The 24,319-nt window shown below is 32.5% G+C and overlaps 3 protein-coding genes across 5 annotated transcripts; 1 reads left to right on the forward strand and 2 right to left on the reverse strand.

Moving 5' to 3' along the window:
• Window positions 1-2,737: 2,737 nt before the first annotated feature.
• On the reverse strand, window positions 2,738-4,711 carry LOC140840630 (NDR1/HIN1-like protein 13). The gene is made up of 2 exons (XM_073207812.1): window positions 4,029-4,711; window positions 2,738-3,018 (listed from the first exon to the last, which is right to left on the reverse strand). Exons 1-2 carry the CDS (start codon window positions 4,593-4,595, stop codon window positions 2,932-2,934), a joined length of 654 nt encoding a protein of 217 aa, XP_073063913.1. The 5' UTR covers window positions 4,596-4,711; the 3' UTR covers window positions 2,738-2,931.
• Window positions 4,712-6,747: 2,036 nt separating this feature from the next.
• On the reverse strand, window positions 6,748-9,515 carry LOC140840631 (WRKY transcription factor 72A-like). The gene is made up of 5 exons (XM_073207814.1): window positions 9,170-9,515; window positions 8,798-8,935; window positions 8,312-8,671; window positions 7,908-8,021; window positions 6,748-7,775 (listed from the first exon to the last, which is right to left on the reverse strand). Exons 1-5 carry the CDS (start codon window positions 9,341-9,343, stop codon window positions 7,080-7,082), a joined length of 1,482 nt encoding a protein of 493 aa, XP_073063915.1. The 5' UTR covers window positions 9,344-9,515; the 3' UTR covers window positions 6,748-7,079.
• Window positions 9,516-18,923: 9,408 nt separating this feature from the next.
• LOC140841959 (mitogen-activated protein kinase kinase kinase 1-like) lies at window positions 18,924-24,314 on the forward strand. 3 transcript variants are annotated; one of them, XR_012120291.1, is made up of 10 exons: window positions 18,924-20,048; window positions 20,727-20,811; window positions 20,937-20,999; window positions 21,114-21,271; window positions 21,641-21,713; window positions 21,799-21,858; window positions 22,235-22,345; window positions 23,448-23,675; window positions 23,845-23,917; window positions 23,977-24,314. XR_012120291.1 is itself a non-coding variant. In XM_073209719.1 (9 exons), the coding sequence occupies exons 1-8, from the start codon at window positions 19,102-19,104 to the stop codon at window positions 23,664-23,666; spliced, it is 1,716 nt and encodes a 571-aa protein (XP_073065820.1). In that variant the 5' UTR covers window positions 18,924-19,101; the 3' UTR covers window positions 23,667-23,675; window positions 23,845-23,982. The 3 variants fall into 3 exon arrangements, 2 of the variants coding, with proteins under 2 accessions (XP_073065820.1, XP_073065821.1); XM_073209719.1 differs by having other exon boundaries at window positions 23,845-23,982; XM_073209720.1 differs by lacking the exon at window positions 23,977-24,314 and having other exon boundaries at window positions 23,778-23,914.
• Window positions 24,315-24,319: the final 5 nt, after the last annotated feature.

Genomic DNA, 24,319 nt, shown 5'->3' on the forward strand with positions numbered 1-24,319 from the left:
AAATATGTTCAACAGGTATATTAAAGTGTTTATGTATATATAATATTTTCCTTAAAAAAATGTAAATATAATATTTCCTAATTTATATAATATATGTTTATCCAAAAATGGTTTATTTGTTATACCGTGTTCATCCATGTCCATGTTCCATTTCCCATGAGCCAACGTTGTTAGTTTGCTCGTTTTTTTTCCTATATAAAAAATAAAAAAGATTATTTTGTCTTTTATTGGGGCATAAAATTTAATTTTTGTCGATACCCTGTATAAAAATTTACATTTACGAGATATATTGCGATATAATAAATAAGATAAGTTTATTCTCTTTTATTATGTTGTCTTCATATACACATTAATAATAATAATAATAATAATAATAATAATAATAATAGCAAATATATTATGAGACAGACATACATATTTATATGTATGAAATATGTCAATTTAGTGTATATTTATAATGAAAATTAATACTTTTATATAAAAATAATATTTTTATGAGTCGAGTGAAATCAAATCAAATATATATCTCCCGCATCAACAATTTGCATGAATTTTGTGTAATAATAATTTTATAATATACTTCGAATCCTACTAGGAGAGGTATTGATCTATAAATTTTATTTATATTATTTATAAAATAACCCTTAAGGCGGTGAAAGGGGAACTTTGTGTTTACGCCGTGTTAAATTACCTTAACACCCTCGAAAACCATAATCTACCGAGTCACTACGACGCCCAACCAAGCAAATCTTTCGTTCCTCATTGGCCAGAAATTCTCAGCCCTCAATGTTTCCATTTTTACCCCTCAAACACCTTCTATATATGATGGATGATACACGGGAACCGAATAAATAGAGAGAACCCAGATGGAATTGAGCCTCACAAAGCCGGAAATGGAAGCCGTTTTGCAGTTAATCAGTCTCAGAACCTATTCCTCCGACGATTTTGGTTTCTTCTGGTTCGATTATCTGCGAAAAAAAGAAGAAAAAAGTGCAGAAGAAAAGGGTTTGGATACCGAAGCTTTGCCCCGAAGAAAGACAAGGTTTAGATCAATTTCTGATATATACAAACAGACTGAGCCTTCGATCGAGAATCATGCTCGTAAAAGGGTAAAGATTTGATTTTTAAGGGGTGCCCACAAATTTTTTTGAGGGGGCGAATTTAATTTAGTTTGAGTTTCTTGTAATCATTCTCATACGCATAGCTAGGTTGTATATATATATATATCTGTGTGTGTACGGACTTTGGAGTTCTAATTAATGTTCTATATATGCACAGTTTCTTTCCAGTCCCTTGTGATAATATTAGGACAATAATGATCCAAATCCTTAAAATTCTGGGTTTTAATTTGTTTCTGCAGAATGATCATTCGTGTATTTTCATGAAGTTTTCGTAAGGGATCATGAAATGATAATCAAATTCAATCCATGCACGTTATGGTTTATTGTAATATTTATGTTTCGATTCCACCTCCGACCCGATTGCTTAGTTGCTATTTTTTTCTAAATGGAACACAAAACCGACCATAAATATCATTTTTTTAGTTCGCCAACTCTCTCTAAACAAGGTTTAATTTACGTTGTCCCAATCGACTCTTACTTTTCTTGTCGATCTCAGCATGTATGGATATACGGATGTAGACCAAATCAATATTTTGAGAGAGTTTTTATTTTACCAAATGATCAAAATATGAATTGATATAGTGGCAAAGTGAGAGATAGATTGTAAGAAGATAATCATGTCTTTTGAGAAGAAAATAATGTTGTAGGGAATGCATTAACGAATACAGCCATTGACTAAAGTTCTACACATTAGACAAAAACTAGTGTGAGACGGTCTCACAGGTCATATTTTGTGAGACGAATATCTTATTTAGGTCATCCGTAAAAAAATATTATTATTTTATGCTAACAGTATTATTTTTTATTGTGAATATCGGTAGGATTGACCCGTCTCACAGATAAAGATTCGTGATACCAGTCTCATAAGAGACCTATTCCACACATTATATACATACTGAAATAGCTTCTTGCAATTGCATCTTTGTATGAGCTTTAAGAAACTGAATATTTTTTGTCTGTCTTAGTTGAATGAAAATATGATGTGGTAAAGTGATATATTGACCTAGCTATGTATGCTGCCTTAACACATTTTGTACTCCAACATCTTAATGCTCCTTTGTTCGGAAGGTCTTGTGTGGCTCGATGCATCCTGCTAGAGTTTCCAAAAGAGAAGGGAGCTAGACAACTTTATGGTTAAAATCTAACCCATCATGAATGTCACAGATCGATTGCAAAGTTTAATTCCATGTCAAGAAATCTTCTTGGATAATTTTTGGCTCATGGATTCCATCTTGCATTAATGAAGCGTATCGCGAACTATTCGAACGCATGCTCTAGCCTTGCTTGGCTATTGTTACAAACTGGTGGCATTCAGTTCAAGAACGTAGGTACTAATTTGAGATGCAAGCTTTAGTACCCTTTAGATACTAGGAAATACTATGTATGTTGTGATAAACTCTATGATTAAAAGTAGTAAGAATTTTAGATTTGAGAGTTCTTATCTTAATAGAATATGCATTAATGTTATAGTACATGGAACAATAATATTTCATGGAATATAGATCCCTAACACAAAAATAAGTCTCTTTTGAGACGATCTCACAGATCTTTAATTTATTTGTGAGACTTGCCAATCATATTTATATTTATAATAAAAAGTAATATTTTTCATGGACGATTCAAATAAAATATATGTTTCACAAAATTAACTCATGACACCATTTTACATGAGTTTTTGTATAAAACAAAAGTGACGCTTAATTATGTGACAGAAATTTATACCAAATTCTCCATCTCTCAAAAGTTTTCTTGAGGGTAGGGTGGAGAAAAAAGAAAATAAAGGAACAGCTATGGGCGAATATGCACTTTGTTACACGCTTAGGCCATCGAATACACACTGTTTGCTCATCAGGGTCTGCCTTGTTGGACTGAAGGTTATGGTACAATCCACGGATACCTGCGTCCACCAAATTTCGATGCAAATATTATATTATGCATTATATCAATTTGTAAGATCGAACGATGTATGTCGTTTTAATCAAAAGTTATAGTTGGTGGTAATAGTGCAAATCAAATCTTTTAAACCGTATAACAGCTCAAACACCACGGTTCGATCGTTCTACCAACCAGGAACAATTATTACACCCCACACAATTAATTGCATTCAACCGATGTCGCCTAGGCCAATGATCTAGAATAAGTGTTTTGATGGTCAAAAGTTCGAGTCTTGTTCATTGTTCGTGATTTTTGAACTTCTTTAAGTAGATTTAATTGTTTTTTTAATTTTTTTATTTGAGATAAACAAGTTTAAAGTACATGTTCAAATCTCGTCAATAATATTGATAATTACATTATTAGTATGGAACAATATACTTAAAAATAATTAATCGCATTCATGATTGGGCCAATATCCAGTGTATACTGTCAAATCATCGGCATTTTGGATTGAATGGATGTTTAAAAATGTAAGTGCAATTTTGTAAAATATTGTAGAATTTCAATATTATTTATTTTATCATTTTAATTTGTTTTAATAATTTTTTTTACTTCGACCTCGTTGTTAAAAAAGGTGTTCACTATTTAAAATATCTTATGTAGGTAGAGGAAAATAGGGAAGAGGTCAAATTTATCTCGATGAAGGCAAAAACTTGTCTGAGACAGTTTCACGAGTCGTATTTTATGAAAGTGATATCTTATTTGGGTCATTCATGAGAAAATATTAAGATTATTACTTTTTATTATAAATATATGTAGAATTGATCCGTCTCACAGATAAAAATTCGTGAAATCGTCTCACAAGAAACAATATAATTTATAATACTACTATATATATATATATATATATATATTAAAATGAAAAAAAAAATTTGAAAAATACAACAATTAAACTCAATTTTAACTCAAGTGTATTTTAGCAAATAATTTCAAGAATGTGCATCGCAATTCGACTTGGATGAGCTAAATTACCTGCACGCGCGGTGAAGTGAGACCAAGAATCTGAATTCTGGCTCCGATGTCACCCACAACCCGTAATGCGACCCGGTCGTTCAGAGAAGCCTCACCGAGCATATAGGCCGCGTTGGCTTGGATCAAGTTGACCTGACCCACAACGATGGTGGTTTCGACCAGGCGGACATTGTGGGCGGGTTGATAGAACCCGGGGACCGCGCCGCGGCCGAGGGGAATACCGCGGTACATGACGGTGAACCAGAACTCGTCGTACTTGATACCCACCTTGTTTTCGTTAGTTGCGACGAAAAACATGTGGATGATGAGAGATACGGTGGCGGCAGATTGGGTGGTGGTAACGGCGCTGATGCCCATGTACTGAAAGACGACTTTCTGGAGGTCGAAGTGAGGTTTCTGTGGTTTGACGGCGAGGAAAATGACTAGGATGGCGGCGACGATGAAGAGGATGAGGAAGCTGGAGAGTAGGAGGAAGAGGCGGCAACAGCAGCCGTGGAAGGAGGAGGAGTTGGTGGTGTTTGTGGTTTGGTCGTGCTGGTGGGCGGTGGCGGGAGGCGTGGAGGTCATTTTTCTGCGACCGTGAGGAAAATGCGAGGGCAACGGAAGGGCGGAGATCCACCACCACCACGGCGGCGGTAACCACCTCGAGCTTTGCTTTGGGCTTTCTTTTTAGTTTTTGTTATTAATATTTTACAATTATTATATAATATTATATTTTATTATGTTTGTCCTCTTTCGATAATGTACAAGAATTTTGCCTTACAAAAATTGGCTTTTTTTGTTGGCGACATTCATGTAGTTTAGATAAGGGGCTACCAGTGTTTTGGATCACGTTCAAATTATTTCAAGAAGTTTTCATTTGAAATCGTTCTCACGGATTTTAATATGTGAGACAGATCAATCCTACCGATAATCACAATAAAAAGTAATATTCTTAGCATAAAAAATAATATTTTTTCATGGGTGACCCAAATAAGAGATCCGTCTCACAAATACGACCTGTAAAACCATCTCACACAACTTTTTGCTTTATTTCAAATAATAATTTTAGCCAGTACAATTTCGAAATATAAGTACTAAATTTCGTTATTTAAACTTTTGAATTACAATCTATATAATACCAAACGCTAGATGATATCAAAATATATAATCTAACTTTTATCAAACGACATTAATTTCGATTAAATTGTTAGTTCTAATTTTTTTCGTTCAAACACAAAATGGACTTCAACTTACTTGGGCAGCACAATTCGGGCCCAATCATCAAACCGCCCAATTCTTCTAACTTAATGGACTTCAACTTACTTGGGCGGCACAATTTGGGCCCAACATTAACATATTTTGAAGATAGGAATTTTAACAACGGAAACTCCCAATAATTAATTATACCAAAAAATATAAATAAAAAGTTTTTAAATCTTCTGACAACAAAAATTAAACATGATGTGTACATACGAATAAGACAATGTCTATAAAAATAATTATATATCCTTAAACTAATAGTCGATAAAATGATAGCTTTATCAGATAATAATTTAATAATTTCTTTCGATCCGAGATAGTTTTTATTAGCTGATAATAAAATATCTGTACTGAAAAAATTATTATCTCTGCCCACAAGATAATTAATTATGAAACCATTTTGTGCTAGGACATAATGGATTTAATCAACATTATGAAAAATCGGGACTTTTCATAATATAATTGCAATTATATTCCATTTAAATTCTCTCCGTAAATTTTTTACTAAAAAAAATCAATTAAAATGTGAAACTCTACCGTAACATATTTAATATCTCTTTCACAAATATAAATTTATATGGGAAGATGTTCTGGGTTATTCCGAACAAATGAAAATTGTTGTAACGTGAAAGTCACGTATCTACACAAAGGTATGATGTTTAGTTTGAGCTTAAGTTCTCGTGAATTTACTTTTGATCTTTACCTAAAAGACCTCGTATCAATATAGATATAATTTCATCGTCTTCTTACTTCATGATCTTTCAATGTGAGACTTTGGTTATATTATCAACAAACTTTTGGTCTTTACCAAAAAGTGTCGTACCGATGGAGATTGAGACTTTGATTACATCTCAACAAAAATGAAATGAAGATTTTGATGTAGTCGATGATAAAATTAAGCAAAGTAACAATATTTTTATTTTCTTTTTCTTCATATATAATAGAGGCAAATAGGGGCGAAATCCACGAGGTTGACTATGAGCAATTTATGTTGCAGGAAACTATACAGGATCAAAACTTTAATTCTTAGAAATATTATATATTTATATGTATAATTCTAATGTTTCATAGGGAGATACGAAAGATTGGCACCGCAATATGTCCATCCATACCATCCCTAAACAAGTTGTATGTACCATCATTTATTCCTAATAATGAACAAAAAAAATATATTATCTAGCCAGTTAAATATTATTGATGTCATTAGTTGGACCCAAAATAATTAGTTATCAATAACATAAAAATTGAAATAAATAATTAATTCGATTCGATATATATTTAATCGAGCGATTTTCAGGACGCGTTTGATCTAGTTGGTGAGCTTGATTTTAATAAGTGATTATAGTCTAGCTAGTATACGTACTCAAGAATTAATGCACCGAATAATAAATTAAATTCTGCATAACTAAAACAATTAATTTATTTGATCAAATCCAAATTTCCTTGGGAAGATCATATACTAAAAATTAATTGAACAAACATTTTAATCCTTCGAGTTCTTGAAGTTTTACAACAGTCAAGGCTTCACATGGAACCCTCAGATAACAGGGAAAAAACAATAGTAAAATCCAAAAAACAAATAATTTCAATGTTCACTCGAAGTGCATGATGCTTCCCCATTGAGTATATATGGATTATGCAATTATATAAATATCACATAATCTACCTCGACTAAACCTATTCTACGTACGTCGAGCTTGCGCGTGCTGCCCTTATTTGATCAATGTTGGTCCCAAATCCAGTGGTATGAATCTGCAATAAACTCTTTTACATTTATCTTTCTTGAAACCATTAATGCTCCAAATTCCTTTATACGGTGTTGCTTGATTCAAGAACCCAAGTGTTATCCTTAGGACTACTGCCGCTCCCGTCGCTTTTGTCCCCATCTCGTTGAACTAAAGTATTAGGTGGAGCGGTGTGGGTAATTGCTTGGCTTTCTTTGTTAATGAGTGAGGATATGGCTGCTGCAACAGCAACCCTAAACTTAGGATCAGAGGCAATCGCACTCACATTTTCAGCCAACAAAGATTTGTTAGCACCTTCACATATCTTGGACCCCATTTCTTCTGCTAACTTATTCGGGTTCTGAAAGTACTGGTTCATGAGTGTATTCCCATTGAAAATATCTTGTTTTGGCATCCAAGAATGCCCAAGTTGTGCCATGGGATTCGAAGAGCTGGCATTATTTGTGAGGTCAAGAACAATGCCCTTGTTAGGGTCAAGAAAATTAGGGTTCAGGGCCCTTAGGTTTGGGATATAAGGAGGTGAGGGGTTCATTAGATGAGGGTTTGTGTGGTTGGAGAAAGGGTAAATCGCTTGGCCGTTGAAGGGCGATGACAGTAACGCCGTGTCGGAGAATGGGTTACCCGAATCTAATAACATGAAAGAAGCAGCTGCCGCAGATGTTGTTGATGCCATCGCCGTTGCGCCTACAGGAAGTGGGTGATTGTGCGTTCCTTCGTACGTCGTGATAAGTATCGACATGTCCTCTAAGCACCTTTGGACCTAATAACATGAATCACATTCAGAATTAATATTCAAGAAATATATTTTGTAACCTCTGAAAAAAATTAATTATGGATGGAGTCAATACGTTGAAAAAACGTCAAGTAAATCGAGTTCAAATTCTCATCGTACTTGTTTTCTTACTGGACATCCTGCTGCAACCGTGCAACGATAATATGCTCGAGGACAAGGATTCCCTTTCGCTATTTTTTGGCCGTATTTTCTCCATTGACATCCATCATTCATCTAACAAATTCAAACCAAATTTATACCAATTAATTACATTCTACCAATCAACCAACCAAATTTATGTACCTCAATAAAATGAATCAATTAGTATGATCAACATGTCCAAAAATTCTATAAATGAGCCAAGTACATGCTATAAGTTTAGATGTAATATGCTAAGAAAAAAGTGTAATTAAAAAAATGGGAAGAAATGGTTAAAATTTCATAAATAGATGCTTATATAAGAACACACACACACACACACAACTTATTCTCAGTTCAATCAAATATCAGAACTTTGAACTCACTGTGGCTGATTCACATCTTGCTCTTACGGAAACCCTAGCTCTTTTGTTAGGTGGCAAAGTGATATTGCTCATAATTCCAGGCAAGTTGTTGCTTTGCACTTGTCCTTGCATCGTCCTAACTCCCGCGTTTTCTTCTGTATTTTCTTTTCTTTCGACATCTTCTCCGGTCCTATGTTTGCTAGAATCGACCTTAATCCTCAGCGACAACGCTAATTCGTCACTTTCTTTAGCATCGTCTTCTCTTGATGAAGATGAAACCGATTGATTGCTTTTTATATCAATAATTCTTGGGCTTCTGGTCGAATCCTCATTCGGGTCTTCCTTGTTATTTCCATTGAGTGATAGAATCAAATTTGAATCCTACATAAGTGATTTTAGTACAAAATTCAACTATTAACATATTATCTACACACATATATATATATACGACTGGTAAAACAATGAAATTAATTATTTATATTCACGCAATCATTCGGATTAAATTACCTTTTCCTGATTATTTTGTTGTATGATAGCAAATTTGGATTGCAGATCGAAGTAATCTTTCATTGTTTTCTCCACAGCTTCGCTCAATTTCTTGTTCTCCTCCTTCATGAGTTTCATCTGCTTCTGCAAACTGGACAGCTGGGGAAAGTTCGCAGTTTCAATATTAATTATATATATTGTATCTTTTCGATGATTATTTAATTTCTAGATAATTAAGTAGAATTTGTATGTGTGTATATACATATATGTATGTATAGAGTTGTACAAATTAAACTAAAATACCAAATCAAAACAAGGGAAGAAAAAAGGTTCAGACATCAAATAATATATCTACATATGTATTAGGAAACATGAAGTCGATAATTATTTTACCTCATCAGTGATAAAACCCTTATCAGAACCCTCTTGAAGATATCGATTCCCAGCTTCTTGTAGCTTCGATTCGTCGACTTCTGTAACCGGGTTTTCCTGTTCTTGCGAGTCTAATAACTTGAGGGATAGATCAATCTCCATGGATTCACTTTCTTCTTCTCCTCCTCTAGCCATTGAATTAATTTACACGGAAAAATAAAATATATATTGCAAAATTTCTCCTGTTTTCGCTTATTATAGCTAGATAAAAATGGTTTTTCTTAGGCACCAAAGTCAATTCCTCCGTCTGAAATTAAACGAACAAGGCAGCTGCAGCAGTACTATAGTAGTATAATTAGAGATATAATTAAGGACGCATCTAAGTTTTGACTTTAACCTTTCGATTCTTAATTACTTCTTATCTTTATATTGGATAATTAATTAATACTACACCTGGATAATCTTATTAATTAAATTAAGTATTTTACAGTTGTTGTGAAATGAAAAGAAAAGTCCTTTTAATTGACCAAACGAGCAATTATTTTAATTGAAAAAAATAATTTTCATAGTGAGTAAATGTAAAGTTCATATTATCATTTACAAATTTTTGCGACAAATAAAAAAACTTCATAGATATATGTGAAAAAGTTGCAAGTCCAAAGATTATTTCTTGATCTCGATCGACGACCCATTAATTTGTCCCATATAATTTTTTAAAATCTTATTTGAGTATTTTTCTCTACAAAACCAATGAGTAGTTCTCTTGTGATACGATCTCACGAATTTTTATCTGTGAGAAGAGTCGACTCTAACGATATTCACAATAAAAAGTAATACTATTGGCATAAAAAACAATATGTTTTATGGATGACTCAAATAAGAGATTCGTCTCACAAAATACGATTTGTGAGACCGTCTCACACAAGTTTTTGTCAAAACCCAATTACTCCGTATTCGAGCCAATTTATTGGAGAACATTATAAATTGGGTTTTTCACAATTTCTTGCAATATATTTATGTGTGTGTGTGTAATGGAGCTTTACTTAAGGTATTAAAAAATACATTATTTAAAATTGAAAGAAGAACCTTGCTTGGGATCAGATCTGGAAAATGTCAACTGGAAGACCACCACTCCTCCCCAGTTTCCACTCTTTGTGAATCTCTTTACTAATTTTTTATTCTTCGATTTTTCCACCACTTCCTCCCATGTTGTAACTTGTATCGATTTTATTCTTATTATTAATTTGCCTCATATTATTTTAATACATATTTCTTGTTAATAATCACGTCATTGGTCAGCAAGGGATGGTATATGTAAAAAATATTCTTTACAATTGTATTTGTGTTTTACGGTTCACTTTACTTAATTTTCTTCAGAAATTTTGAAAATTATGAATAAAAGTTTATCATATGCTTTAAGTCATAATTTTCTCCTTTATTTGGTCTATATGTGTGTGTAGTTTTTTTTATTTGGAATGATATTATTATAATAAGATCTCGAACTCGAGACTTCATCTCAATAATGATATCTGATCAACTATAAGTCGTCCGCGAGTGTTGTTTCTATGTATAGCTGACTAAAAATAAAGTGAGTGACAGAACTTCGAAGTTCTATGGGTCTTGGATCGACCATGCATGAAGCTAGGATACAAAATTTTAAACTAATAAAATACGTATGGATCTTATGGTTAAATACCAAGAGGAAGCTACATGCTTCTCCATATTCAATATAATAATTTCTACAATTCATAGAACTTTTTTTTTCCCATCAACCTTTGCTTTTTGATATCTTCCTTATTAGTTACAATTCATAGAACTTAGTAACTTATTTGGCGTTATAATGTGGGATGAGATCTCGGATTCGAGACCTAATTATAACATCACAAAACTCATGTGAGATAGTTTCGTTGTTCGATTTTGTGATACGGATATTTGGGTCACTCATGAAATTATTTTTTATTATAAATATGAGAAGAGTTAATTCGTCTCACGAATGAAAATACGTAAGATAGTTTCACAAGAGACCTAATCTTATAACATATATCCCTCCCCATATTAAAAAATGAGAGTGTCGATTCTTTATCTTATAACCACTCTGCAAGGAACTGTTGATCATAAACGGACATGATTAGATTAGGTCAAACAAGTCTAGGAATGCAAAAAACTTATATTTCAAATTAAATAAAATTCAAAGATTAATTAAGAATAAAATATTCCTTTCACACTCGATTTCTTATTATAAGAAAAACGATATAAATTAATTAATCCTGGAAAAATGCTAACAAAATTGCAAGGTAAATTGGACTTGCTTTGGTTTGACTCACTCATCCCATCCTATAAAAAATTTCAAGGACAAGCTTCCGTAGCTGATTGGATGGATCCAATATCTGACTTTTTTGGTGTAGAGTTGACTTGTGGAAGAGCAAACGTCGCCGCAGGTAATTCTCTCAACTTTGGCTCTTCATTAAGAAAACACTCAAAACAATAATTAATTAATTTAATATTCATTATTATATTATATATACACGTAAGCCCAATTATCCCGTCTTTAATTTCCTTAATTAATTCACGTTTTGATTATACAAAAAAAAAATATGTTACGGGAAAAAATTAAAACATAACAGAACCCTTGTAATGAATTTTATGATTATTTTTTAGACAACACTTGCAAAATGTAAAAATTTTATTATATTATAAGAATTTAAAATTCATTATATTCTTCGAATATTGCTCCAATCAAAAGACAACTTTATTTTTTCACTTATCTAAGTATTGGTATTTTAATCATCAGGAATTAGATTAACTATTTTTATTTTCAAATTGAATATCTGTTTGCAAAACTACTCCGGTCGAAATCGTCTTTTATATAATATATTTTATAATTAGACTATAATAGATAATTTTTTTAAAAAAAATGGAATATTATTGTTTGCATTTTTAATTTGTATCAATTCATTTGATTTCAATTACGGTTTTGAGTTTTGTATTACTTTTATAAATTGATTTTTCCATACTTTCTAAAATATTAAATAAATTATAAAGTTTTATATAATATTACGTTTTTCAACTTTTTAATAAAAAATTTCGTCGTGAATTTTTTGTATATTGAATGTCTATATATTGATATTATTATTATTATTATTATTATTATTATTATTATTATTATTATTATTATTTAATTAGATATTTAGTATACATATTTTTTAAAATGTTCAAAAAATAATTAATTTTCTTAATCAAATTTTCATTTAATTAAAATAATAATATTTATTTATTCTTTAAAAATTTTATAAACGAATAATTTATCATTTTTTAATATCTTTTTCTATTCTTCTTTATTAGTATCAGTTCCACTAATCAATATATCGAATGCAATGATAAATAAATGAAACTGATCGCAAGATTATTATCATTGTTTATAGATGATCGATCTCAAATGATATAAATTTTTTTTATATAATAATTAAATATATTCATTATATCAATAATTTTAAGTAATTATTTAAACACATATACTTATTAATTTTAATACTTCGTCCATCGTACGAATGATCTACCATTAAAGCAAGCAATAATCGACGCTCGGAGATTTGGACAACTGAAAAATATCAAGAATAGTCGATCAACACTATGGATTGACCCAAAATTAATTTAACATCCTAACTCATAAACTTGGTGTTAGAGATTTTCTCTAAAAATCATGTTTTTGCATGTATATAAACATGAAAATCAAATATGCGGAAGCTAAATCGAGCGTTACCTCCGGCCATTGAATCATCTGTAATTCTTCTGATTTTCCTCCGATTGAAGCCTTCTAAACACTCCAATCTCTCTATAGATGGTGTATTATTCTGTATGAGATTGTGTATCTAGGGACCTCAATGCCTTCGGTATTTATAGGCAAACTCATACCATCAATGAGTTTGAGGGAGCTTTGAGAGTTCAAAAGAAGAGACGTGCACTCCTCAAATTTTCCAAAGTTGAGGCGGCTTACGTAAAGGTTTTGTCAAAAGATGTGTGCGATAGCCGTCGCCATTGTTGACACACGTTTTTAATTTTTCTTTTGAATTTTCATAATAATGTGTCATAATTTCTTACATTCTCCCACTTGACACATATATCTCTTTTACCATAGGAGAAAACAAAATACATGAATCATGGCGATAGGTCATCTTAAAACGAATATTATCTTCCATGTATTACAATGCATTATGTCTCTCAAATCTGTATAACTTAATGAATAAACCTTATGTTTATTCGAGGTCCAACTTTATTGATATTTTTCTCAAGATAACTGAATATGTACATAACTGAATATGAGAAATATCATAACTGAATGCGTTTCATTATCAAAACCAAATGTATATAACATAAATTTATTATGGAATCAAATCCATCCGTAATTACCATATGATCCTTTAACATCTGAAATTTGCATGCCTTTAAGTTAAAAGATCATCAATTCGGTGCTAACGTGTTCAATGACCACTTTATTAACACGTTCTCCAACGGTTTAAAATACATTATGTCGATATACTTAATTCGACCACCGTTTTAGTCACAAAGACCATAACTGAATTGCAGTAATATAATCTTAATGGCTTAGACATAGAATCCATAATTCTAAGCTCATAATGAAACTCCTTAAAATACACCATATAATAGTGCTTCAATAACGAATTTTGACTCAACAGTGGAAGTAGCAAATCACTTTCCAAATTGTCAATTCATCTCACATAAGCATGTAAAACTTTAATACCATAAAGGTATCCCAAAACATTTTGCAGCTTTTTAGTGATCAAATACTTATATTACTCTGATAATAATTAAGCTCTTACTAACCTTCTGATATTCATAATGGCTCACAATGTTCTCAACAAAACTTAATGAAGAAATAACATTGTAAAACCTGAAATACCACTAATGTGAGACATGTTTCAATCCATATCGTTTTCTTAATCTTGAAATATTAAATATTCATGATCACTAGAGATGAATTCTTTATGTTGTTCGATGTTGCCTAATGAGACTTTATTTGTTTGAAGACTCATCTAAAAATAAATGGCAACTGAACCAAATTTTTAAGGAATTTATATGATTGGTTTCACAATACACCTATTAATTGGAGAATGTTGTGAATATCAATCACTATATATAACTTGTGTGGATGAATGAGCATCATAATGATCAATATTCTGAATTTGATCGCTCTCACTAATCAAGTCATTCTCAATAAATTAATATCAGAGTAATAGCAATATGCTGCAAATTTAATGAATACATGCTAATGTTATTAAATGAAGCAATAAACCTTATATCATGTTTTACCCATGTAAATCATGATTTACATATGAATCACTGACATAAAAATTGTCTGTGGACTGAATTTTTAATTCAATTAAATTCATACAACTTAATGATATAACTATTGAATTATATTCAATTCTTACCATGTGGATAAATTAAGAAAATAATTCAATATTGTATCCTAATTAATTATATTTAACATAACGAAATTTCTTGTGGGATAAATTTCAATGTTCAAATATAATTAATTACAATTTATATCTCTTATAACCAAATGTGATTTTCATAATTTATGTATAATTTTAATTTAATCAAAGATGTTGTGGCTATTCTTCAATTAATTAAAATCATACGAATCACTAGGATATTAAATTCTTTATGCATAAAATATTTATTCTTCATAGTTATTCATCTCAAGGTATTATCAAAATGATGAATAATTTTATGTAATTTATGTCTCTCATAACTAAATGTGATTAAAAATGTATAATTTAATTCAATTAAAGATGCTACAGATATTCTTTAATAAATTAAAATTTTACGAATCACTAAGACATTGAATCACAAATTTTTTAAATATTTATGCTCTTAATAAATGTCTTTCATGTGATCTCAGCCCACTTAATGTATAATTTTGCATAATTAAGGGTGATGTGGCCAAACCTTAATTACTTAAAATTAGACGGTTCACTAGACATAAATTTTGATTTTATAAATATCCTTTATGTGATCCTTAACCGACTTAATGTATAATTTCTCATAATTAAGGGTACTGTGGTTAAACCTTAATTATTTAAAATTATACGGATCACTAGATAAATGTCCTTTATGTGATCCTTAACCGACTTAATGTATAATTTCTCATAATTAAGGGTGCTGTGGCTAAACCTAAATTTTTTAAAATTATACGGATCACTAGACAATCTTATTTTATTATGCTTCATAAATGCCCTTAATGTGATCCAAATCTGACTTAATGTATAATTTCTCATAATTAAGGGTGTTGTGGCTAAACCTTAATTATTTAAAATTATACGGATCACTTGACAAAAATTTTGACTTTACTTAAATCTTTATATAATAATATTTAGTAACACAATCAACACTTTCCAAGAGTGCTCCCAGGAAAGATAGGTAGTGTTAAGGCCCTTTAAATACCCAACTCCTAGTCAGAGCATCATTCTTCAGGGAGACCAGTGGCTAGTCAATGCAGTTTAAACTGATCTATGAAGAACTCCCTCAGATCATGTTTTCTTACGTCACTTTATAATTATTATTCAACTTAATTATCCATATTTATGTGAATCTTAATAAGCCAAAATTTTTCATTAAATAACTTTATGTTCACAATTTTACTTAATATGAACAAATACTTTCCTCATCGGTTTTTCTCTTCAATCAGAGTAGTGATAAAGTGAGGATCAAAATGTGGGCTCCTCATCAGTTTTTCTCTTTTATCAGAGTAGTGATAAAGTGAGGATTATTTGTTCATTTGTGAATATCTGAAATATTTTATTATATTCACATCTTACTTGATATGTTCATCTCAATATAATTTAATATGAACATAATGTGAATATTGATTTTCAAAATATTTTTCAATACAATTTACATTTAAATTTCAAAAATAAATGCAAACACAATATTAAATTTGCATGTACAAATCAAACACTTATCCGTAATACTTGACATTATCTAACATGCAAAAATAATTTCTAAACATGTATTAGAAATTACTTCGAATTTGGAATTATTTTAATGTGTACAAATTATTTGATCAAATGTTATATGTATACCGAATTATACATATAATACAATTTGTATTTAAATTTCAAATCACTGAAAACCATCACTACAGTATTGGAAACCGAAACCTTACCAAATGTCATTCTTGATTTTATTTGTAGTAATTGACATGTCCATTTCAATTTCATTTATTATTACTATTAAAAATGATAATAATAATAATAATAGGAAAATGAATTCATTGCCTGACACATTTGAAAGGAAAATTGAATGACATTTAATTTGTGTAGGTTCTTAAATCTTAAATGCATACACGTTAATATGTATTATTCATTATATGCAAGTCTTCATGCACAATTGTTCTTCTTCAACATTTCAGAGTTTTCTGCAAGTTTTCCTTCCGAAACAAAATTTCTCATTTCATATAAAAATTCGAGAATCAATTATAATCTTCAAGACTTCAAAGAAGAACTTCAAGGTGCAATCGAGAACATGTAAGTTCTTATACAAAAACTTCAAAAGAAATTTTATGATATCGATTATTTTTCAGAAAACAAATTTTCAAGGCAGAGGTATAACCTTGCTCTGATACCAAATGTTAGAGATTTTCTCTAAAAATCATGTTTTTGCACGTATATAAACATAAAAATCAAATATGCGGAAGCTAAATCGAGCGTTACCTCCGGCCATTGAATCATCTGTAATTCTTCTGATTTTCCTCCGATTGAAGCCTTCTAAACACTCCACTCTCTCTATAGATGGTGTATTATTCTGTATGAGATTGTGTATCTAGGGGCCTCAATGCCTTCGGTATTTATAGGTAAACTCATACCATCAATGAGTTTGAGGGAGCTTTAAGAGTTCAAAAGAAGAGACGTGCACTCCTCAAATTTTCCAAAGTTGAGGCGGCTTACGTAAAGGTTTTGTCAAAAGATGTGTGCGATAGCCGTCGCCATTGTTGACACACGTTTTTAATTTTTCTTTTGAATTTTCATAATAATGTGTCATAATTTCTTACACTTGGTGACTCCAATGTCTATGAATAATTAATAAGAAATTTATCCTTCTCGTTACAACAATAATGGCATCTTCATTGTAGATTTAAATAATTAATACAGAACCGAACAAGTGTCAATTTATCAAAATTTGCAGTTAGGATAACTAATCCTCGATATTTTAAACTGTGCAACAGCTTTGAGCTCCACATTTCGATTTCTATCTTAGCAGAGACAATTATCACACTACGATACTAAATCCTTGAGATAAATAAATCTAATTTGTAGAGGAAACATAAACCTAGTCAATACTTCGATAAACTAATTAATATTCAAAAAAATAATTCTTTCTGAAAATGAATTTCAAGTAGACTACTATCGATCCAACTTAATTTAAATAATATTGGCTTTTATATAAATGCTTGTTTTTAAATTATATCTTAGAGGTAGATTATCCCATGAGTAAAGAACTATCAATACCCTATGTTAGGCGTAGGCCGTAACATATGACCGCCGCTAATCAGTCCTCATTTGGCCACCAAAATTCAATCCTAGACAATTTATTTAAGCCAATTTGCTCACCTAGAGGGAAATCTAATAGTAACTAGTCATCCCCTTTTATGGAGATAAAATATTTTTTTAAAACTTATAATATAATAGATATAATTATTATCAAAATTCTCAAGAAAATTGTAAGTTTAGTCTCTTATGCTTACATTATGTAACTTTGTTTTTTCTTTATACAAAAACTCTTGTGATATCCTCTTATATGTCAATTTCGTAAAAACAAATCTCTTATACAATCCGACCTATGAGAAATGTTATTTTTTATGTAAAATATATTAACAAAAACTTATGTGAGACAGTCACACGAGTCGTATTTTGTAAGACAAATATCTTATTTGGGTAAGGTTGACCATCCCCCAGATAAAGATTCTTGAGACTGTCTCATAACATATTACCTTTCATACTAAATATGTTGTGACCATCTCAAAAAAACTCACTCTTTTCTTTGTTCTAAATCAGGGTTTTTTTTAAGGTTGTATATAAGGATAATCCAAATCTTGTGATTTCCATGAAATTTTCAAGGAAAATAAATGTGAGAAGCAAAACAGTTTTGTCCATGATCTGGATCTACATTACTTGTTGGCCCAATTCTTCAATCCATTTATTAATTTGTTGAAACTAATGGAACCAGGCCCAATCCACCCATACTTAAGATCACATCATTTTCGGCCCAATCAATTTCCAGCCTGTAAAAATGAAAACCACATTAGCTTGTAATTCAATATAAAAATTTATATATAAAGTTGATATGATAATGATCGCATCTATTTGAGCACAGATGAAATGATATTTTTGAAATTTAATAGACGTCACTTCGGTCGATCATATGCAAAAAGTTATATCTATATTATTACCAACAATAGGCATGTTTTAAATTCTTTGTGACAATGTTTGTCAATGTTTTATTAAATTATTATTTTTTATGAAATAAAATAAAGAAGGGATTTATGATATTATAGTTAAAGAATAAAATTTGCAAACATAATTGAATTTAAATTAAACTCAAAAACCTGCCGAATGCATTAAAAACTCATACCACATCTATTTGGCCTTTTCCATCCTACCTTATCGCCACGTGGCAACTCCTGGAATTTTCTCCATATTTACCCTTTTTTAAAGTCAAAGGTCAAACTTTACTACAGACGCCAGCCACTTAAACTAAAGAAAAGAAACAAAGTACGGAAAGTTCGTCACCGTGACAGAGCTCAAAAGCTGTCAACGAAATTCAGCTGTCTCCGCCGATATTTTCACGCACACACGTTAACCTATACGCACACCGGATATTGCGGTCTATGTGTATAGAGAGAGAAGGAGGAGGACTGAGAGTATGAAGGAACGATGACCAACTCCAAGCAGAAGCCGCGGCCCCGAAGGCTTGACCGCCGGAACGCTGTGAAGAATATAGACTACGACGCGGGTTCGAGCTCCTATTCTACGATTTCATCAGAAGATCGATCTGTTTACAAGTCCAGATCGCTTGACGTTACGCCGATCTCCGATCAGACCAGCTTCCGCGTTGAAGGAAATGAGGGAGAGGTAGATCAGATTTTCCAGCGCCTTGGAGTAGGTCTCGATGATTTTTCCATCCCCTTGTCAGCGTGGGAGGCTCGGAAGAGTCTATCGCCGTCTGGTAATGTGAGGACTCTGAGGCTTGGTGGTGTGCAGGATGTTGATGAGTTGGAGAAGGGTTTTGGATCTAGGGTTAGGGTTGGGGTTGGGGTTGGGGTTAGTAGTGGTGGTGGATTCAAGAATGGGTTTGGGTCGAATTTGAGTAATTGTGAATTTAAGGTGGATGAAGTTTGTGAAAACGGAGTGAGAAGTGGTAAGGTGGTGCTTAATGGTGGTTCGGGGATTAAAGGCATTAGACCACCAAAACTGGCTCCTCCGCCGGTGTTGACAAGAACTGTTGTGGACAATATGAGCTCTAGTTGGGATATGGTTAGATCATTTGGTCCTCAAGATGATCTGGGATGTGGTTCAGGGCGAGAAGTGTTTAACCATTCGGTTGATGAACTTGAAGAAAACGAGGGAGTTGAAAGGATAAATATCCATGTGCTGAAAGATGAGAGCGTGGTGGTTGTGAAAAGAGATATTGGAGCTAGTGCGGTGCTGTGTTCAGATTCATCGAATGATGATGATGATGATGGCAAACCTGTTGGCTTGACCAGGGTAAATGATTATACTGTCTCGCCTAATGGTTCATTCAGGTGCAATATTACGTCTTGGCAGAAGGGTGATTTCCTCGGAAGTGGATCATTTGGAACAGTGTATGAAGGGTTTACCGAGTAAGTGTTTTTATGACACGGGCTTATTGTTCTGCAGTATTCTATTGAATCAATATTACTTTGATTGCTGCTCTACCAGTTACATTATGGTTTAAGATCTAAGAATAGCATGTCAATTTAGGATGTGTGAATAATTTCTTCAAAGCACTAGTAAAATGCATATGGACAGAAATCTATAAGCGTGAGAAACTTGAATGAGGTGTAGCACACAAGAATATAGCACCTGAGAAGTTTTCATTGCCGAACCAGGTCTATTATATCATGAATAGGTTGTGAGAGAGATGTGTATAATTTTGTGATAGAGGTGTTGGCACCTCACCAAACACAGAATTTGTTGGGGACTTTTGTATCAAGCCTTTAATTAGATCAATAATGCTGTGAAAGAGGAATATGAGTTTAACTCGTCATGCTAGCAATTTGATATGAGAAGTATCGAAAACTCAAGAACCCTGAACATGAGCTTAACTCTGTTGACTAAATTTGGCCCAGTCTTATCATTTCTCTTTTTATCTAAGAAAGTTCAGCAGATCCCATGAATGTGTGTCTTGTTGTTGCATGTTATTGGAGGGACGCTTACATTGAAAACAAAATAACCCCTTTGTAAGCTTGGATAAACAAAAAAGCATGTCGGTGTAATTTCTGTCAGTTCCTTACGATTCCTTTTCTCCATCACTGCAGTGATGGAGTCTTTTTTGCTGTGAAGGAGGTGTCTTTACTAGACAACGGTAGCCAAGGCCAGCAAAGCCTTTATCAACTCGAACAGGTGAGAATAATTCATTAATTTGTGATGTTCTGGTGTTTAAAAAACTGGACATGTGCCTAAATGCACCAAATTTGCTAATAATGTAAACTATTTGAATGATACGTTATGCTATGTTTATTTTACAGGAGATATCTCTTCTAAGTCAATTTCAACACGAGAACATTGTTCGATACCTTGGTACTGACAAGGCATGACTTCTCTTTAAATGGGGACATTTTTATTCATAAGCATCTAGTATCTTACTTACTAGTATTGGTGGTTCCAGGGTTTCCATTTTGGTTGTAACACAATATTTTTTTCAGGATGACGCAAAATTATATATCTTTCTTGAGCTTGTAACCAAAGGTTCACTTGCAAAACTATACCAAAAGTATCGGTTACGAGACTCCCAAGTCTCTGCATACACGAGGCAGATTTTGAGTGGGTTGAATTATCTTCATTGTCGAAATGTGGTCCACAGGTGAAACCAATAATCTTTTTCTTTAGGGTATAGTGGATATGGTTTCTTCTTTTACTTTTTTCATCCTATGGGCACGATTTTTCTCTCCACCTTTTTAAATCTAGTGACTTAATTTTCTTGCCAATGCATGTGAATGTTCTTTTAAAACCTCTTGAAATTTTTGTTGAATTGGGAAATTATTTATTGTCTTTTCTTTCTTGTCTCCCCCATCTTTGAATGTTTGGAAAAATTAATAATTATTCGCGTATTTACAGATTTTTGCAATGATTCAGATTATAGTCAAGTGGTGTATATTGTGAAATATTAAGACTTCTGAGAGATTGTTCTCTATTTTTTGCTTATTGAACTCTGTTTCCTTTCCTTTTCAAGGGATATAAAATGTGCCAATATATTGGTGGATGTGAGTGGTTTTGTGAAATTGGCAGACTTTGGATTGGCAAAGGTTAGTTTCTTGGGTATAAATGATGATCACCCCTTCTCTGTTTCATTTTAGATACTCATAAAGGTTCCTTTACGTGTTCTCCCAGGCAACCAAAATGAATGACATCAAATCTTGCAAAGGGACGCCATATTGGATGGCTCCTGAGGTATATTTTGTTGCTCCATCAAACGTTACTTGCTTTATCAATCAAAATTTTAAATTATTTCCCGCAGGAAAGAAAAAATGAACTCCTTCATAAACATGCAGTTCCACATTCACCTTATTCTCCAAACTGCACTTCTTGTTTATCTACCCTTTTTTTACTTCGTTAATCTTAGAGTACAGATTGTAAGTAAGATTAAGTAGTTCTAGTCATAGAAGAGCTTTATACGTCCACCCCAGCTTAGACTACTCATCTCTTGGAAAAACTGCTTCAATGGAAAGGAGGAGAGAGTTTCTCCTTCTTGATATGCATTTCATATGCACAGTGTAAAACATAAAATTTCCATGAGTAGAAAAATTGAAACTTGATGTCATGTCAGGTCGTGAACAGAAGGAACCATGGATATGGTCGTGCTGCTGACATATGGAGCCTTGGTTGCACTGTGTTGGAGATGTTAACTGGTCAAATTCCTTACTCTCACTTGGAAGGGGTATGGACATGCATTTAAAGAAGCTATAACATGATGCGTTTTAATTTTTAGCTTCAAATTTAGAATGTTGTAATTAGTCAATTATCATGCTTATATTAATTATGTGCAACTCACCGAAAGAGGAGACCATGTTTGTGAATGAAGCTTAGTGATCATTCCATGACACCAACAAATCTGGCCCAATAAAATTCTATGGTTCCAAGAAGGGATGTGGTTTGTACCATCTCTTAGATGTACTATAGCACAAGAGTGAGTTTTAAATTTTCTAAGTATCTCGTTATTGGCATCTTCATCCTTACAAAACTACAGTGCATTTCTGCCCCTTCTCGTAATGGAAGTAATTAGAAATTATACCAGCATTTGCATATCTGTTTTCCTTGTTTGTTTCTGATATCTTGATTCAAAGTTGTGATAATGACTTTTACCGTAATCAACTGTGTCAGTGTTCATTTTTTTCAGATGCATTACAATCTTTTACTGTTGTCTCCTGGCAGGAGGCTGTCATTGATCATGCACATCTGAAGTGCAAATATTGAATTTAACTCCAGTTGAGATGTTTAAAGAAAAAAAGCATGATCGGTGATAAGAAATGTGACAAGGAATGAACTTTAAAGATACAAGTGAATTGACTACTTTGTAATTGTTTCCAGATCTGGATTACGTCATACTCATTGAAGTATTCCAACACATAATCACCTTGAAACTTCAATTGTGTAGGGCTTCATCAGTCAGTCCCTATAAAAAGCTTGATCTATTTATAAGCCTGATGATATCGCCTGAATATCAATGAAACATGAAACTAGCTTCTTAAGGCTCAGTCTTGCCAGATCTGACTCCGGAAACTAATGACAATAATATTTGGCAATCATAAATATCCTAAATGCTCTTCACTAAAACAACGAAAAAACATTGTTTTAAAGGTACAGGCTGGTTTGTCAATTTCACATTTGAAGGTAATAGCATCGCTTTAGGAACTTATCCTTGATATTCCCTTTCTTTGTTTATTTCTTTTGTCGACTTTCACTCCATAATGTTCATTTGAACTAGTATCATGAGTTATAAAGTTTTGATTGGTTTGAAATAAGTGTTCTTTTGGTTGCAGATGCAGGCATTGTTTAGGATTGGCAGGGGAGAACTTCCCCCTCTACCTAGTAACTTATCAAGAGATGCTCAAGATTTTATCCTCAAATGCTTGCAAGTTAACCCAGATGATCGACCCACTGCAGCTCAGCTGTTCGAGCATCCATTTGTCAAGAAGCAATCTCCAACTTTTCTCAGTCCTGTATCTCCACATTTTATTGGCCTGCCACTCGGAACTTGAAGAAACAAGGTAAATATTACAGCCACCTCTGGGTATGTGTACATTGCTTCAGAAGATCAAGATCGAACCTTTTTACACTTTTTCTGCGACTATTTCTCTTGAATTTCTTAGGAGCAAGTTCCATGTAGTTCAGATTGTGCATTTTACTTCATGACGACTCCTTTCCGTTTTTTTCCAGAAAACCCCCCAAGTATCCGACCTGAAACTAGTATTGATCATGATGATGCTCTCAGTGCACCACCAGGAACGAGGCCTTCTTTGTTACTAGTATTGATCATGATGATGCTCTCAGTGCACCACCAGGAACGAGGCCTTCTTTGTTACCTGCATGATGTTTGTAAGGATCGAGGATTACTATTTGTCCTCTCTTCATATATCAGGATGATTCAAACATCATCAAAACAAATTTAAATGGAATGGGGTGTGGAATACAGTTGTGGCAGAAGATTAGTGAAGAAGAGACAACTCTTCGTGTATATTTATTTTTTTATTTTCTTCTTGTGTTTGTTTGATCATTTGTAGCTTGTTGTGATAGTTTTGCTTGGATTGGGGTGTTGCAAAACATTTTGAGTGAAATTGTAATTATTTGAGATGTTTTTGTAATAGGTAGCTAGATTTGGATATGGTCTCAGATGTACATTGTTGACTCCCTA

The sequence above is a fragment of the Primulina eburnea genome, chromosome 9 (genome assembly GCF_022965805.1).
Source record: "Primulina eburnea isolate SZY01 chromosome 9, ASM2296580v1, whole genome shotgun sequence".
Taxonomy (NCBI): domain Eukaryota; kingdom Viridiplantae; phylum Streptophyta; class Magnoliopsida; order Lamiales; family Gesneriaceae; genus Primulina; species Primulina eburnea.

Excerpts from the sequence above, each read along its gene's own strand:
- LOC140840630 (XM_073207812.1), bottom strand. The coding sequence starts at position 4,595 with ATGACCTCCACGCCTCCCGCCACCGCCCACCAGCACGACCAAACCACA. Across the intron at positions 3,019-4,028 it reads TCACTTCACCGCGCGTGCAG|GTATCCGTGGATTGTACCAT; the intron begins GTAATTTAGCTC and ends TGGTGGACGCAG.
- LOC140840631 (XM_073207814.1), bottom strand. The coding sequence starts at position 9,343 with ATGGCTAGAGGAGGAGAAGAAGAAAGTGAATCCATGGAGATTGATCTA. Across the intron at positions 8,672-8,797 it reads AACAAAATAATCAGGAAAAG|GATTCAAATTTGATTCTATC; the intron begins GTAATTTAATCC and ends TCACTTATGTAG. Across the intron at positions 7,776-7,907 it reads GATGTCCAGTAAGAAAACAA|GTCCAAAGGTGCTTAGAGGA; the intron begins GTACGATGAGAA and ends TCATGTTATTAG.
- LOC140841959 (XM_073209719.1), top strand. The coding sequence starts at position 19,102 with ATGACCAACTCCAAGCAGAAGCCGCGGCCCCGAAGGCTTGACCGCCGG. Across the intron at positions 20,812-20,936 it reads GCCTTTATCAACTCGAACAG|GAGATATCTCTTCTAAGTCA; the intron begins GTGAGAATAATT and ends TTTATTTTACAG. Across the intron at positions 21,714-21,798 it reads CAGACTTTGGATTGGCAAAG|GCAACCAAAATGAATGACAT; the intron begins GTTAGTTTCTTG and ends GTGTTCTCCCAG.